General features: G+C 33.0%; 1 protein-coding gene across 1 annotated transcript in view; it reads right to left on the reverse strand.

Moving 5' to 3' along the window:
- Positions 1 to 594: 594 nt before the first annotated feature.
- Positions 595 to 15,037, reverse strand: part of Tank (TRAF family member associated NFKB activator) — an 85,077-nt gene continuing 70,634 nt past the window's right edge. The window contains exons 5-8 of the mRNA XM_023713792.1: positions 11,528 to 11,604; positions 10,822 to 10,937; positions 4,600 to 5,180; positions 595 to 1,323 (exon numbers count right to left, since the gene is read on the reverse strand). Coding sequence (XP_023569560.1) covers positions 1,147 to 1,323; positions 4,600 to 5,180; positions 10,822 to 10,937; positions 11,528 to 11,604 — 951 coding nt within the window. The 3' untranslated portion in view covers positions 595 to 1,146. The remainder of the gene's footprint in view (positions 1,324 to 4,599; positions 5,181 to 10,821; positions 10,938 to 11,527; positions 11,605 to 15,037) is intronic.

The raw sequence follows: 15,037 nt of genomic DNA on the forward strand, positions 1-15,037 counted from the left end.
CGCTCGCATTCCTCCACAAGTCCAGGCTGTGCACTGCACGCTGGGACCTTCGCGGATTCCCCACCCCAAATCCTCCAGTTCACAATACTTGCTGCATCAAGTCTTCAATTTCTGTTTGAGAGTTGCAAATCAATGCTTATCAATGTTTAAAATGGAAGCCATGCAACAGATCTTTTGAAAAATCAGGGTAAAAGAGAAATGCAAGAGGGAGATAAAGGGGAGTCTCTAGGCAAATTTTCAGCACTCTAACTTGGGCATCCTCCCTCTCCAATGTCTTCCAGTGGCCATCAGTCAGGCTGCTAACGATGCATAACAAATTTCTCAACAAGAATGTCAGTGCTCTAATCTAAATTAATAAATATGGATGGTCCTTACAGGGTTGTATATTTGCTCTCATTAAAAGCAAATGTTTCTTTAGAAAGTTTCATTTGAGAAATGATTTTAAAATTCAAAGTGACCTACTAATTACAATAAATGTCACCAGATCCAGTCATCACTCTTCTCTAAGTTAATGGAAAGAAAACATGAATTTTACAAATGCTCCCCAAATGCGATTTATTTATTTATTGAAGGAACAAAAGAACACACTAGTGATCACATTAGGAGTTAACATTTAATTCATTTCATCATGTAGGTATATAGTAAAAATTGAAACCATATATATTATTAAAAATCCAGGAGTATTTAAATAGTTATCACTGAACAACAAATATCTTCAAATTGGTACTTACATATTTGTTGATCTATTTTCTGTTGTACATTTATTCATATAGAACATTACTGATTGCATAATCTAATTTTTGAATGAAAACAGAAACCCTATAAACATTTGTCATCATCAAATTAGGTCTCATTAGAAATCCAAGAAATAAGCTTAGATACTTGAAGCAAACATGATTATACAACTCTGTAAGTCATATACATAATTTTGAATTATGATATTGTAAACAAGACTATATCGTATTACCTTTTTTTACAAAATGATCTTTAAAGGGTAATAAAAGTTATAAAATAGGTCTAGAAAAATTTAAATAACAATACTACTTTCTATAAATGATCTTCAAGTTAGATTCCAATCAAGTGTTTATAGTATTACAAATACCAAATCATGCCACAGCACTTGAGATCTGTGTTCTTCAGGATGCCTTACGTCTCCCCATTGAAGTGTGAATTAAGGTGCCGGAGGAAATCCCCCCTGGACATAATGGACGGTGGGAAAACTGCTTGACAGAATTCACACACTCGAGGTACTTGCAGCTCTGAGTCGGAGTCGCTTTGTGCCAGTAAGTCACTATCTTGATTAGGAAAGGGGCTCCAAAGAGGCTGTGGGAAACAAACAAACAACATCTTCTGTTACTTGGGTTTCAAATCAACTTGAATCAAATTTAAAATTCAAATATTTGAATGAGTTATGTGTATTTATATATGAAATTTTCTAATATGAAGCCAAGTTAGTTTCCACAGAGTTCGAATGAGGATACAACTCAATTCTTTTTTCCTTTAAAGGGTACAACTAAACTTTGATTAAAATCACTGGTATGAAGGGTGTATATTAATGTAGGGTGCTTGGTTTGCATGCATGAGGCCCTAGGCTTCATGGGGGTAAGGGAAGAAAGAAAAAAAAAAATCACTAAAAGCACACACTCCTGTGTTTTATCTTTACATATTTTAAGATCATTGTAGCTTTAGCTCCAGCAATTTTTAGTGCTTAGTTATCTCTATATGGTAGTCATTTTGGAACAAACATTCAAACTTCAGACTTTTAAACTAAATTCTACCTTTTTAATTTTATGATGGAAACCTTAAATCACAGTGCCTTCTTTTAATACATGGTATACTAGACTTGTGTATATGTGTATACATGTACCTTAACCACAAGTAATTTAAATCAATCATATATGAGTCAGCACTTTGATTTTTAAAAAAGTAAAATCAACTACTGAACAGAGTCTAGTGGCTAATTTTATTGGGGGAGGGGCTCGTTTCTGAAAACTTACATATTTAAATTAATTCAACAAAAGCTAGTATCAGACACTTCTAATTTTGTGCCCATTATTTAATCTGTAGCTTGGCCTTCATATTCTTTCTTGTGCAAAATACAGTGGAATTTAATAGCTACCCAATTAAAGAATTATGGAAAATTCTAATTTAATAGACCCACTTCCATTATAACCTCCAGCAAATTAAATGAAAAACTGTTTTAATTTTTTAAAAAGCTTTTAGAAGATACAATATTTAGTTTAATAGATGGTATCTGATAACTAACATTCACTAGAAAATTATTTTTTGAATTGCATAAGCCAGGTTATTTAAAAAATATTCTCCCTTGCCTTAACATAGGTAAGTTATTCTGCCACATCCCTTTTTTTTATATTTTGAGGAAAAAAATCACTTTACAGCACAATTTAAAGATATTTCTTGATGTTACTATTACTGCTGTATTTTTAAATGAACCACAGCCTATTGCCCAACCTCACAATTTTCATTCTTTCTAGTTAACCAATCATTTACCTAAGCCAATCATCTACATATCACTACTTGAAGCATTTGGATTTCATGACATAACTGTCTTCCTGTAACATTTTACTGGACAGGTGTATACAATTGGAATATGCAAGATCTAGGCAACAAGATACTGTCAGTATGTAGGACTTAATAACACAGACTGATTTCATGAGAAGTAGCCATTTTGACATAAAAAATAGTAATATCTAAAATAAACATTATAAAAATTGGGCAAAATAAACTTTTAGAAAAGCCTTTCTTCTATAAAACAAAAGCCATATTTTAAAGTATACAAACAAAAATCAAGGTTAACTATATTCAAATATTACTGTCTGGAGTTTAAACAAAAAGTAAAAATTAATAAAAAGTCAGTAAGGTTTTAAGAAGATTAAAGAAAATTTTTGCTAAGATCTATGGAATAAAAAGAATTAACTTAGAAGCAATTCAGCTTTCATATTTGGTAAGCCAAAATTCCACTGCTAACTTATCTTCAAAGTTCTTCTCCATTAGAAGCAATTAATTCACATTTGATTTCTTCATGGAATTTAGTTATACCTTAATAGCTGATTCAAGAAAAGAAAATCAAATAAAACAAAGATATGCTAATACATATTAGTTTTTGCTATAATAACTGAATGTGTAGAACAGGTGCTTAGTAGTAATAAATAGTGTAAAGTAACTTATACTATGTATCAAAAATTTACTTGTTACTACAAACTCAGGAATTTTGTATTTATCATATGACCTTATTAACACTAATAAAATATTGAAATGTTCCTAGAAACTTGTTTTATGAAAAATTCTTTCAATTATAAAGTAACATGGCCAACAAATCTAATTTTGCTTTTTCTGCCAAAATATCAATTATCTAACCTTATGCCCCATGTCGTGTGACAGCTCAACACCAACTCTCCTGCATTTTTTAAGCTGAATACTTTTCCATCAAGTTGTAATCACATACCAGCTGTTTCTCTTGCTGGAGTACAGAAAGCAAATGCACAATGCAGGGTGCCATCTACTGAAACATGGATGCACAGACTAACTAGTAAAAGAACAGGCAAGAAATATGGAGAAAAAGGTAACAAGCATTAGAACTGATACAGTTCACAGCTCCACAGGAATTATATTTGCAATACATGAAATTGTGTAATATGTTTCATCGAGTAACAACTGTAACCGATACTATGATGCACAATAGCGTACAACCTACAACGTGAGTTTATAATTAAGGCTTGTCAACAGCAATGCCTAGTTTTCCCCAATATTAAAATAAAATAAAGCTTGAATGTTGCCTTCTTTGCATGCTGATGAAAGTCTGTAAGAGTACTTATGCTCAAAGGACATTAATCAAAGTTTTTCTTAAGTATCTCAAAGAAAAGAGAAAAAAAGTTTGCAAGTTATACATGCATGTCAATTTGGATTTGCACAAAATTCTACTTACTGTAATATGCATTTTTCATTTGCTTTTCGGCATTGAAACTTAAAAAACAAAACAAAACAAAACAAAACAAAAAACCAAGAAGCATCAGTCTATGATAGAACCTGAATCTAAAAGGGAGGGAGAGTGGGAGTGGATTGGTGGGTTACAAGTAGCTTTCAATCCTACCTTTTATTCATAAGACTACTTAAAAATATGTATTAGGCTATATGTATGTTTGTGCCAGATTAGCACCCCAAACTAAAACCCTACAGATCCACTTATCATATAACTGAAATTATAAGTATCAATTGAAAATCAGTTCACTTATTCTGAGAATTAAGCATGTAAGATGAATTACTTACGGCATTTATTGTAAAAACCCCCATCATTTTGAAATTTAATAAAGAAACTGGTTATAATACTGATACTGAGTAAACAAGCTTTTAGAGTCCAAGAAAGTAATAACATGCTAGATATAGATAAGGTTCATGTATATTTAAAAATCTGCCATACGTTGTATTCAGATTTGTACATTCCACTCCTTTGCTATAGAATTTGAACCTTAACTCTGGCTAATCATTTATGTAAAAAGGATATCTGATAACCTAGAAATACATAAATGGCAAAATGTGTTTTCACACATAATGAAATATTTGTTTATGCAAAACAGTTACCCGCTGTGGTCCTCGGATAGCTTTTCCTGGGGAATCCAGTGAGGGAAAAGGTGCACCAGATGGGTCCTGACGTGGGAATGTATTTACATATAATGCATTATGGTCTCCAGGTGGCAAACACAAAGCTCTATCCAGAGTTGTCCTCATGCAATTGTTTATATGATTTGAGGGTCTTGGCTTGTCAGTTGTTTTAAGGTTTTGTATAGCTGAAGCTATGGGATCAAGTCCCTGAATTTCAAATAAAGTTTCTTCTGTTTTAACGATGTTTCCTCGGTTGTCTCTGAGCTCCATATTAAATTTGTTTGGGCACACTGCCTCAGATGTGGCAGGGGCAAGGACACTGGGTTTCTCTGTGGCGCTATGTAAGAAAGTTGAGTCACTGTCCATAGGTGGAAACTTGACATTGAATTTGGAAAGTGATTCAAAAGAGGTGTCTTCCTCGTCTCGACCTAGTCCTCTTGGTGCGACAGATGTAATACACGATGAACCTCTATTTATATCATCTTTAGCCTGAGGCTTAAACAGCGCTTCTTGTTTATCTGTTTTATCTGTACATTGTATAGGTACAGAGCACTGTGTTTCTGCAGGAAAAAGAACACAAAAGGGAAATAATCATAATTCAAATCATACTTTAAGATCTGTTCAGTCAGCTTTCGGAAGATGAACTTTTAAAATTTTTTTAATAGAAACTGGAGACAAGGGGCAGCAAGATAGCTCAGTGGACTAAGTGCCTTTAGGCAAGCGCAGGGGTTCGATCCCTGACACCACACACCATGCCAGCCCCACCCCCCAGGCGCGCTGAGCTGGCTACTGAGTCCAGGCATTGTGGAGCATGCGTGTAATCCCAGAGCTGGGAAAGCTGAGACAGGAGAATCACTACAAGTCTGAGCTGCGTAGTGAGACCCTGTACCAAATACATAAAAAGAAAAGAAACTGAAGACAACTAGGAGTTTTATATTTGCTACCCTCTTACACATGAATTTCAGCAGTCTTTAGCAGGTGAACTGGAACATAGCTTATTACTCAAAGTTTAACCATGTCTTTTCCTTGGTCTTTTGCTGTAAGCTCTGTATCTTATTCACAGTTATGCTGTTCTACACTTAAAAAACTGTAGTGTATACATTTAAACATTTTGTCAGTAATGGAAGCTGTAACTGTAAGCTTGCTTAGACAAGTAAGTTAAAAGGGAAAATTCGTAATATATAATATATATAGTCATTTATTATTTACTATATAAACTGATATGTAACTAAGTATACTACCAATCAATTTAGCCACTATCTCAATAATTCACATGAGAGAGTGGTAATAGAGGTTGAGAAGAAGAAAATAATGGAGGCAAACAATGAAATTTATTGAATATATGGTTTTGTTATATTTTTTATTTTTATTTTTTTTTTTAAAGCTTGATTCTTTTTTTTTTAATATTTATTTATTTTTATTTATTGCATTTATTTAATGTGTGTGTCTGTGGCCAGCTCAGCCCACCAGGGGGCGGGTCTGGCCGGCATGTGGTGCTGGGGATTGAACCGAGGTCCCTGTGCTTTGCCAAGCTTGTTCCAAGTAGGTGCTTTAGACCACTGAGCCATCTCTCCAGCCCCTGTTATATTTTTTAAAAACACCTCTGGGGCTGGGAATGCAGCTCAGTGGTAGAGCACTTACTTGCCTAGTAGGGACAAGGCCCTAGGTTCAATCTCTAAAAAGTGAAAATAAAACACAACAAAACAAAATCAAACCTCTGTGCAACAGGTATTTATCAAGCTAATACCAGGACCTCTGTAGCACATTTATCCAAAAGCTACTTATCCAAAAATTCAGCTTTCTAGGACACAGTAAAAAACTAGGAAGGAAGCATAACTTCTGTGGAGTCAGAATAAGGGCTAAAAGGGCAACAGACACATGGATTTTGCTTCTATTTTCATTTTACATTTATTCTAACAAGCTTGATGGGTCTTTAGCTCATAGCTTATTTGAAACAACAAATTAAAACAAGATGGTAAAGGCAGATAAGAAATCCATAGCTGAATGCATGGAGAAAGTAATAACAAATATATAGGTATAACAACTCAGAAAACACTGCAGTCTAATGTGGGGCCACTAGGAGCTATATTTTGCAATAAACAACAACAAAAAAAAAACTTCATGTTGACGACCTGAGATACTAAAAAAAAAAAAAAAAAAAAAAAAAAAAAAAACTAAATTATGCTCCATTGTGTCAGTTCAAGAAGGTAATGAAGCTGGTAACATTTTTATTCAATAATAAATAGTAAAAAAAATTAAAAGTAGAATTTTAAGTAGATTGTCATTATTGAAGTGATATATTCACAAATGGAGACTCTGACAAGGATGCAGGTTGAGGTAGAGAAGGTACAAAGAACACCTTGCAGTGTTTGCCCAAATCAGCAAGCACCCATCACGTCAGTTCCTCTGATTGTTGGTGTGTCAAGACAGCTTTTTCTTTTTTGTTACCACATATTTCTAACATAAAATATCTTCTGTACAATGTGTAGTACAACGAAACTAACTTCTTCAGTTAATCCTATTATGTATCTCCTGCCCCTCTGCAGCCCACACCATCCCCTCTTACTGGATTATTACAACAGCCTTTGAACTGCTTCCATGCCTCTGAAGTTGTCTCACATCCAATCTGTTCTCGACATTGCAACTCTCCCTCCTACCCTTCCTTCTCAGAGTAGTTTTCCTAAAGTATAAATCTGGTCATGTTACTTCCTTAATAAAAGCTTTTCATGACTCTCCAAACTCTTTGGCCCTCATACAAGGCACATAACTATTCATAATTGGTCCTTTGGCACTTTCCACACTCACCTTTCAGCATTCTGGTTTTAATTCATAGTCCAGCTATAATGAACTTTGTATAGTTTCCCAAATACCTGTGTGCTTATCTCTAGACCTTTGTACATGTACTGTCTAATATGTTCCCTTTCATTTTTCTTTGCCTAATTCTAATTTGTCTTGATTTAGGCATTAGTTTCTCTGGATGGCTCTCCTAGGACTATTAGGTAACCTGAAGAGTGAACAGTCAGTGTTATACTTTCAAACATACTTCTTTTCTTCCCATTAAAGTAGGTTTTCTGATGTCCTAACCTATGTTCTATTCACTATTTACTCCAGTATCCTGCTTAGTGCCTGGCACATAGTGTGCCATAAATAAGTAAATTCTGAATGAATCTGCATTCTTTTCTTCACAGAGCCTAGAATAATAATCCACATTTATTAGATATCCTGTCTGTGATTAGGAGTAGTACAGTAACTGAGAATGAGCTCAATTGTTTAGCTGGATTTCTTCGACCTCTGAGGTTCTTAAAGTCCATTAGCTTTCAAGTAGTCATTTTTCCTGGCAGTGGATTTGAAGATGGCAAGATATTGTAGCAAATAGTAATCAAAATGTGTAACATGTGAGAAGGAGGAAAGCGTATCAAATGATTTTCACAAGAACAGGGTGAATACTTTAGAATCTGGTGCTGCTGCTAATGGCAACAACTATTAACATTAATAACACTCCCGGTGCTGTTATAATTGTTAGAAGAGCATGAATTCATTTACTATTCAGAATAATCCCAAGGTAGGCACCATTATCCCATATTAGACACTATTATCCCCAATTTCTACGGGAAAAAATGGGACATGGAGAGGTTAATTCCAAGCTCTACAGCTACTGAGTGGTAGATCTGGCACTGGAACCCAGGAAGTCTAGCTCTGGAGTCTGTGCTCAGAACCATTATGCTAAATTGAACATGTTGGTTTCTATATATAGAGAGGAGTCCTCAAATTGACAGAAATACGCTTGGAATTACTTTCCTAGCAGTTGACCTATTCCCCTTGCAAAGAAAACATGGGGAAATCAAACAGCTATAATAAAGCAGTTATTTTCTTTCAGTATAGCTAGCTGGCATATAACCTCAGCCACATTAAAATTCAAGTTTATATGTTCATGTGGAGATAGTAAATATCGATTAAAAGATTTAAAACTAAGACTCCTAAAATTACTAAAAATTTAACAATAGAAAACGTTAAACTCCAACAAAGTGCATGAAAATACTTGTCCTGACACTATAATGAGAAAAAAGATTAGGTGAACAAATAGCTTTATGTGTGTATGTTTCAAGAATAGTTATTTTTGCAAGGAAAACAAAAAAGATGAGAAACAATTTTAGATTTCCAAATTCTACGTACAGGCTACCTATTTAGACTACTTCTCAGTCTTGTTACTGTGACTACTGACAAAGGAAAAGAACCTGATGGTTGTTTGCAATCCTTAACCCTATATTCTCTCTTTATTGCCAATAAAATGAGACCTTCCTTTTGGATCAAATAGTGCTTTTCTCCTCGACATATTTGCTTAAACATACATTTCTATCTTTATCCTTTTCCCAAGGCTATTGCCATATGTGGATGACTGGGAAAAAAAAAAATAAAAGGAAATGTATAATTTTACTAACTCAGCATTTCGAAATTAGTTATATTTGGTTCTTTAAAAGTAAAAGCATTTTAATTACAAAATTGGAACAATAATTGTTATACTTTTTCTACATATATACCATGCATATAATATGTGAAATAGTTTCTCTATATTTTTATTCAACGTAGCATATATATTTGGGAACCCTGAGAATAGGCATATTTTTCCAAAATATTTTTTTCTTTCTTTTCCCTTTTGATCTGCTACTGTCAGGGCATAGTATTTGGTGTTTTAGTCTCTGTTTGGATAGAGCAAAACTTCACTGAAATCTGTAGGATAGTAGATCCACAGTATTTCATGAATAATGTTGTATTTATTATTTGTGACACAGTTCATATAAAGCATAGGAAAAATGTTAAGCAGTTTCAGTGAGGAAGAAACTGAAGCTAAACACTCAAGTGTTCTAGTTGACAGATAAATACGCAGATTCAGACCTGTGCAATTTAAAAATGGTCAAAGTATTAAGCCATTGATAATGGGGTATGTTCTCTGTGTAACAAAGGATGTATCACTATTACAATGTTTTGATAAGATGTTGATGTTCAAAAAGCATGCTTATGAATTCTAGGCCATAGCTAACATATTTTAAATAAAAATAATGTCTACTTCAGACACAGCTAGTATCTTTACTCTGTAAAACTGATCTATTTTTCATGAAAATGACAATAATTTAGATGGAGAAATGAAGAGGTCTTTTGGGGAAAGGTGGAGGAATAGAAGGGGAAGGAACAAATTATGCCTATTTACAAAGATTGTTTTGTTTCTTCCTTACCTCATTATATAGTTTCACCAAAAGCAAGGTTGTAGTTTCAAAAAGTGAATTTCCACCCTATAATGATTTTAAACAGCTCATATGTAAGAGCTGTAAGAAATGGAAAGTGATTTTTAAATAAAGGGGTGCTAGTTGTCACTGCTGCATCTCTCTTGAGAGTGAATGCTGTAAATCACATCGCTTGGGAATTAACTGCATATTACCTCAGATCACAAGGGTAAAGGAGAATTTATCAGTAGAAACGATCAATTTACCTTCTTTCTGTCTTTAGATGTTCTTGGCTGACAGACTTAATCCCTAGTATTTTGCTATTAGTATCTAACAACTGTAGCAAACACCAAGAAGCCTGTCTGAGATTTTAGGGATGGGTTGAGCTTTTAAAAAGCACACTGCAACACATGTGAAATAGATGTTCTTTCTAAGTTGTTTTTTACACTAATTTGTATTTTGCACCTGCAATAGAACTGGAAATGTGCATGTACATTTTTATTCTTGAAACAAATTATCAGAAACTAACCATAACATTCAATGAAATTTCAAGTACAAGTTAAAAGCAAACCTGATATTATAGTTATTAATTATTATCATGCTAATTCACGTGATAGTATAGCTTCTAGTTTACTTAGTAACATATGATTTAAATTTGATATGATCCCCAAAAAGCAACCTGAAAGTCTGGGATATATAGTCTGTACTTATTTTGTAGTTTTTCAAGACAGGTCTTCCCAGTAAGTTGGGTAGTAATTAGGTTATTCAATTCAGTTGATAAACCTAATACTACATAAATGAAAACAGAAGAAGCCAAGAATTACATAATGTAATACCTTACAAAACTTACAATAGCAAATAGTATTCAAATATGATTGGGTGAGGGGCATGATGCACATATTTAATAATATTTATGAGCATTCAGAAATATTTTTATGTTCAAACAAATCCATTTCAATGAGTAAGTTAAATTAAGCCTTACCAATTGCAATGTCTGGTATATTAAGTTTGCTTAAGTGGTCCTTTTGTGCTTTTGCTAGCATACATATTCTATGAAATTCTTCTTTCAGAGCCCAAAAAGTCTTCTCTAAATTATCCCTAAAAAACAACAAAAAATTAATATTTTAAAATATAAGGCTATAACCCAGCATTAATCAGACTAAATTAGTAGGAAATGTTTCCTGAATAGCTCTTAATATTTGGACAACCAGGCACAGAGTAAGTGATAAATTAAGTTTTAACAGATAGACATAGTATAGACTTGTATATCTAACTTATTCATATATCACAGTGATGCTAGCTATCTTATTCTCACATTAAAAACTTTAATGCATTGATGTGTTTTCTGAAGCATAAACAGAAAATTAACTATTGACAATGGTGAGGTTCATATTATGATTCATCAATAAAATCATATGGCCTGTCATATGTGGTCTGTTGAAATAACCAAGATTTACAAAATTTGGTTTCTAGATCCAGCTCTGCTAGACTGTAACTGTTTAACTTATTTATGTCATTTTAATATGTAGGAGTTTCAGTTCTGTCTCTTCTAGTTCAAAAACAGGCAGATCTTTTATAATTCCTAAAATTGAAAAATATGTAAAAAGAAATAAATAGAAAAACTGTACATTTTAATATTAGTAATCTAAGAGTCACAAAACCAAAACAAAACAAGGACATAAAACTACCTTTCATGGGCTAAAGGACTGCCAGGACTCCTTGATGAAGTTTCTTTTCTAGGGGAAGAAACATCTTGTCTTCTGACCTTAAAGATATAAAAGTGACCACACTTTAAGTTGCTTCCAAACTCAGATGAGATTAGATTAACAGAAACAATGGAAAACTTGTCTTCATAATGTACAATGTCTTTCAAAAAATGAGATCATGGTAAAAGTACAATGAAAATAAAAGCATATGAAAGTACGAATTATTTTTGCTAAATTCAATTACTACCTCCAGCACTGATAGCCAAGGAATTTCTCAAGTTCAATTATTGGCTAAAAATGTTACCAGGTACATCATATGATCAGAAACTCAAGCAAAACATTAATATTCACTAATAATGGTTTTTATTTTTAAATCAATTATCTTTGTCTCTTGTTAGATTCTTTTCTACAGAATGCAGTTGTCAGAAAGGAAAGAAAATCAAGTTACAGCTCCTTATTATTAACAAGTATTTAAATGTCTACAAAGATAATGGAATTATGTATTTAAACTGCTTCAACACAAGTTCTTGCCTTTCACTCCCACCCTGTGGCCCACACTGGTATTACATTTATCCTGACATTTAAAAATCAACATTAAAAAACATGTAATAATCTATTATAAGGTTCTGATTGAATTTTTTTTTTTACTTGTAACTACAAAGTTTTATGTATTTTCCAAAGCTATACACTGGCAAGTTCTTGGTTCTGAAGTCCCAACATCAGAAACTGTAATTCAGGGTACATGTTTTGAATTTCACTTTTTAAATTTGTTAGGAGTCTTATTTCTTCTTTAAAACATAGGCAATTTTAGTTGGCTTTTCTTAAAATATATTCTTCAATTTATTAATTTACTGCTCTAATTTCTATATTTTCTACATAAATAGTCTAAATATTTGGAATATTACTTGTCGTGGGTCAGAGTTAGAAAAATAAAATCTTGGCAATTCAAACAATGTGGTTTTGTGTGTCATGAACTTGATGCAAATCTGAGCGCTTTGCTGCTGCACACTGACAGACATTTAGGCCAAATCTCCTGGATTAAAAGTGCCGTACTGAACTCTGCAAGGCAGCCACGGCAGAAGACACTTGCAGATTGTTTTTCAAAATGGTGGATGAGGTTTTTCTTTGATGTTCTGTACAATCAATCGGTAGTCTCAATGTATTTATTGTGTACAAGAAAGGTAATTTTTTAAAGCTAGCCAGCCATTTAGGACATTACAACAAAACTTTTAGAAATATTCTATTAAATCTATATTAACAAAATCAGAGAAGATACAGTAAGAGAACACATCTGATAATTCAATAATTGCAAAATACGTGATTACATTAAACGTAATGTAAAAACTGCTCCTAAAAATTCTCAATATATTAACTTTTTAGGAGCTGTAATTTTAGTCTAAAACTGAGAATAGATTACAGAAAGCAGTAAAGACACTATTGTAGTTTTTGAAGTTCTGATTTTGATATAAAGTATAAGTAACTGCTTCAGAGGTAAAAGAACCATTTAAAACTAATGCGAATGAAAAGAGGTGAAGGAAAAGATAAGAATGATAAGTTTTTACCTTATTAAATAACTGGTGACAATTTCTGTGGTATTTAGATTTGATAACTAGAGTGGGTATACGTGTTTCAAAGATTCTTTGGATAGACTGGCAGGAGGTAGAGGGAAGGCTCACTAAGGAAATTTCTATGAAATTATCTAAATAAGGTCTTCATTTTTTTGGGTCAAAGAATACACATCCTTCTGCACATACTAATTCTAAGTCTTACCGTTTAAGAAAAGTATTACTGAATATATTAAACAATATACTATACCTTTTATCATTTATATCAAACAAATCTGTTAACATATTTGAAATGAAAATTCTGAGCCTCTGATGTCCAAGTAAAAATTTCTAAAGGAACTCTCCTAACATGTTAGTTGGAAAAAAAGGTAAGTAATTTTCTGACAGATGTTCTGAAGTATGGTTTAGTTAGTATGAGTACTGCATGTTAATTATGATTCTTGATTGGCACAATTTACTGGACAATAATTTATTTTTCAAAGGATTGAGGATTAATGTAGTCAATAGTAACTAACACTTTTAGCAAAATATTCACTTACTTTTCAATGTCAAATTATCTTACTTAATGAAGATTATAGTGTTGGGCATACTAGAAAGTAAATAAACAATAGAGATCACTAATTGTATTTTCTTTTGATTCTCAAATATCATCCAAGTGGATCTTGTACTTCAGGAAGACGAAGTTATTGTAATTTCAAGTAAAAAAGAAATCACATTTTAGGTTTTTTATTTTTATGTATTTGGTGTAGGGTCTCACTACACAGCTCAGACTTGTGATTTTCCTGTTTTCAGCCTCCCCAGCACTGGGATTACAGGCATGCACTACAACACCAGGTCTTTGTGACTGGCTCACCACGCCCAGGGATTGAACCCTGGTCCCTGCACTGGACTAAGCAGGTACTTAGTCCGCTGAGCTATTTCACCAGCCCCACATTTTAGATTTTAAACACTCAACAAATGAATTTATTTTGAGGTTCTATGACTTAAAATACTTAACATCATAAATTGTTCCAAGTACTACTTTGGAAGTGTGGAACTTGTGGACTAAATGCTGAAATAAGTTTTTTATGTTATGTACTCTTCCAATATAGCTCTGGATAAGTCATTCAATCAAATCCATTAGGATAAGCCCATTTGAAACAGTTGGAAGATATTGTGAAGTGTTTCCATAAATTACCTCTTACGTGAATTGGTAGAATTTTATTTTAGTGTAGATTAAGCTTCTCATAAATGGGTATTAAATAAATTAAAAAAAAAAAGTGGGCTGGCGAGATAGTACAGGGACTGGGGTTCAATTCCCAGTATGCTGTACCAGCCCTGCCCCCAGGTACACTGAGCTGGCCATAGAGACCTGGCATGGTGGTGCACACCTGCAATCCCAGTGCTGAAAACAGGAGGATCACTATGAATTTGAGCTGTGTAGTGAGAACCTGTAACAAATACATTAAAAAATAAAAAAATTAAAAAAGGTTTTATGTTGCTTTCTAGGATGTGTTTGAAAGATTGACTGCTAAGAAAGAAATGGGTATTTTTCTTAACACTTGTCTTTATAAAATAAAATAGTTTGAAAAGTAGAGAAACAATGAAAATTATTCATTTGGAATCACATTTCTCTTACAAATTTTAACAATCAATATCAATAAAATTAGATTGATTTCTGGAATTTTAAAGATGATAATGACTTAACTAATTAATATAATGTAGATTCACATATACAGAAATGAAACTTTAAAAAGCTAATTTTATTTTTATTTATTTTTGCATTGCGGGATGGAACTTAGGGCAGAGGGAAGTGCACTGCCACTGAAGTATTATCTCAGCCTTAAAAGGCCAATTTTTTTTTTTTAAACAACTTTTTTTAAAATTTTTTATTTATTTGAGAGAGAGAGAGAGAGAGAGAGAGAGAGAGAGAGAGAGAGAGAGAGAG

Source organism: Octodon degus, unplaced genomic scaffold (assembly GCF_000260255.1).
Source record: "Octodon degus isolate 3935 unplaced genomic scaffold, OctDeg1.0 scaffold00032, whole genome shotgun sequence".
NCBI lineage: Eukaryota > Metazoa > Chordata > Mammalia > Rodentia > Octodontidae > Octodon > Octodon degus.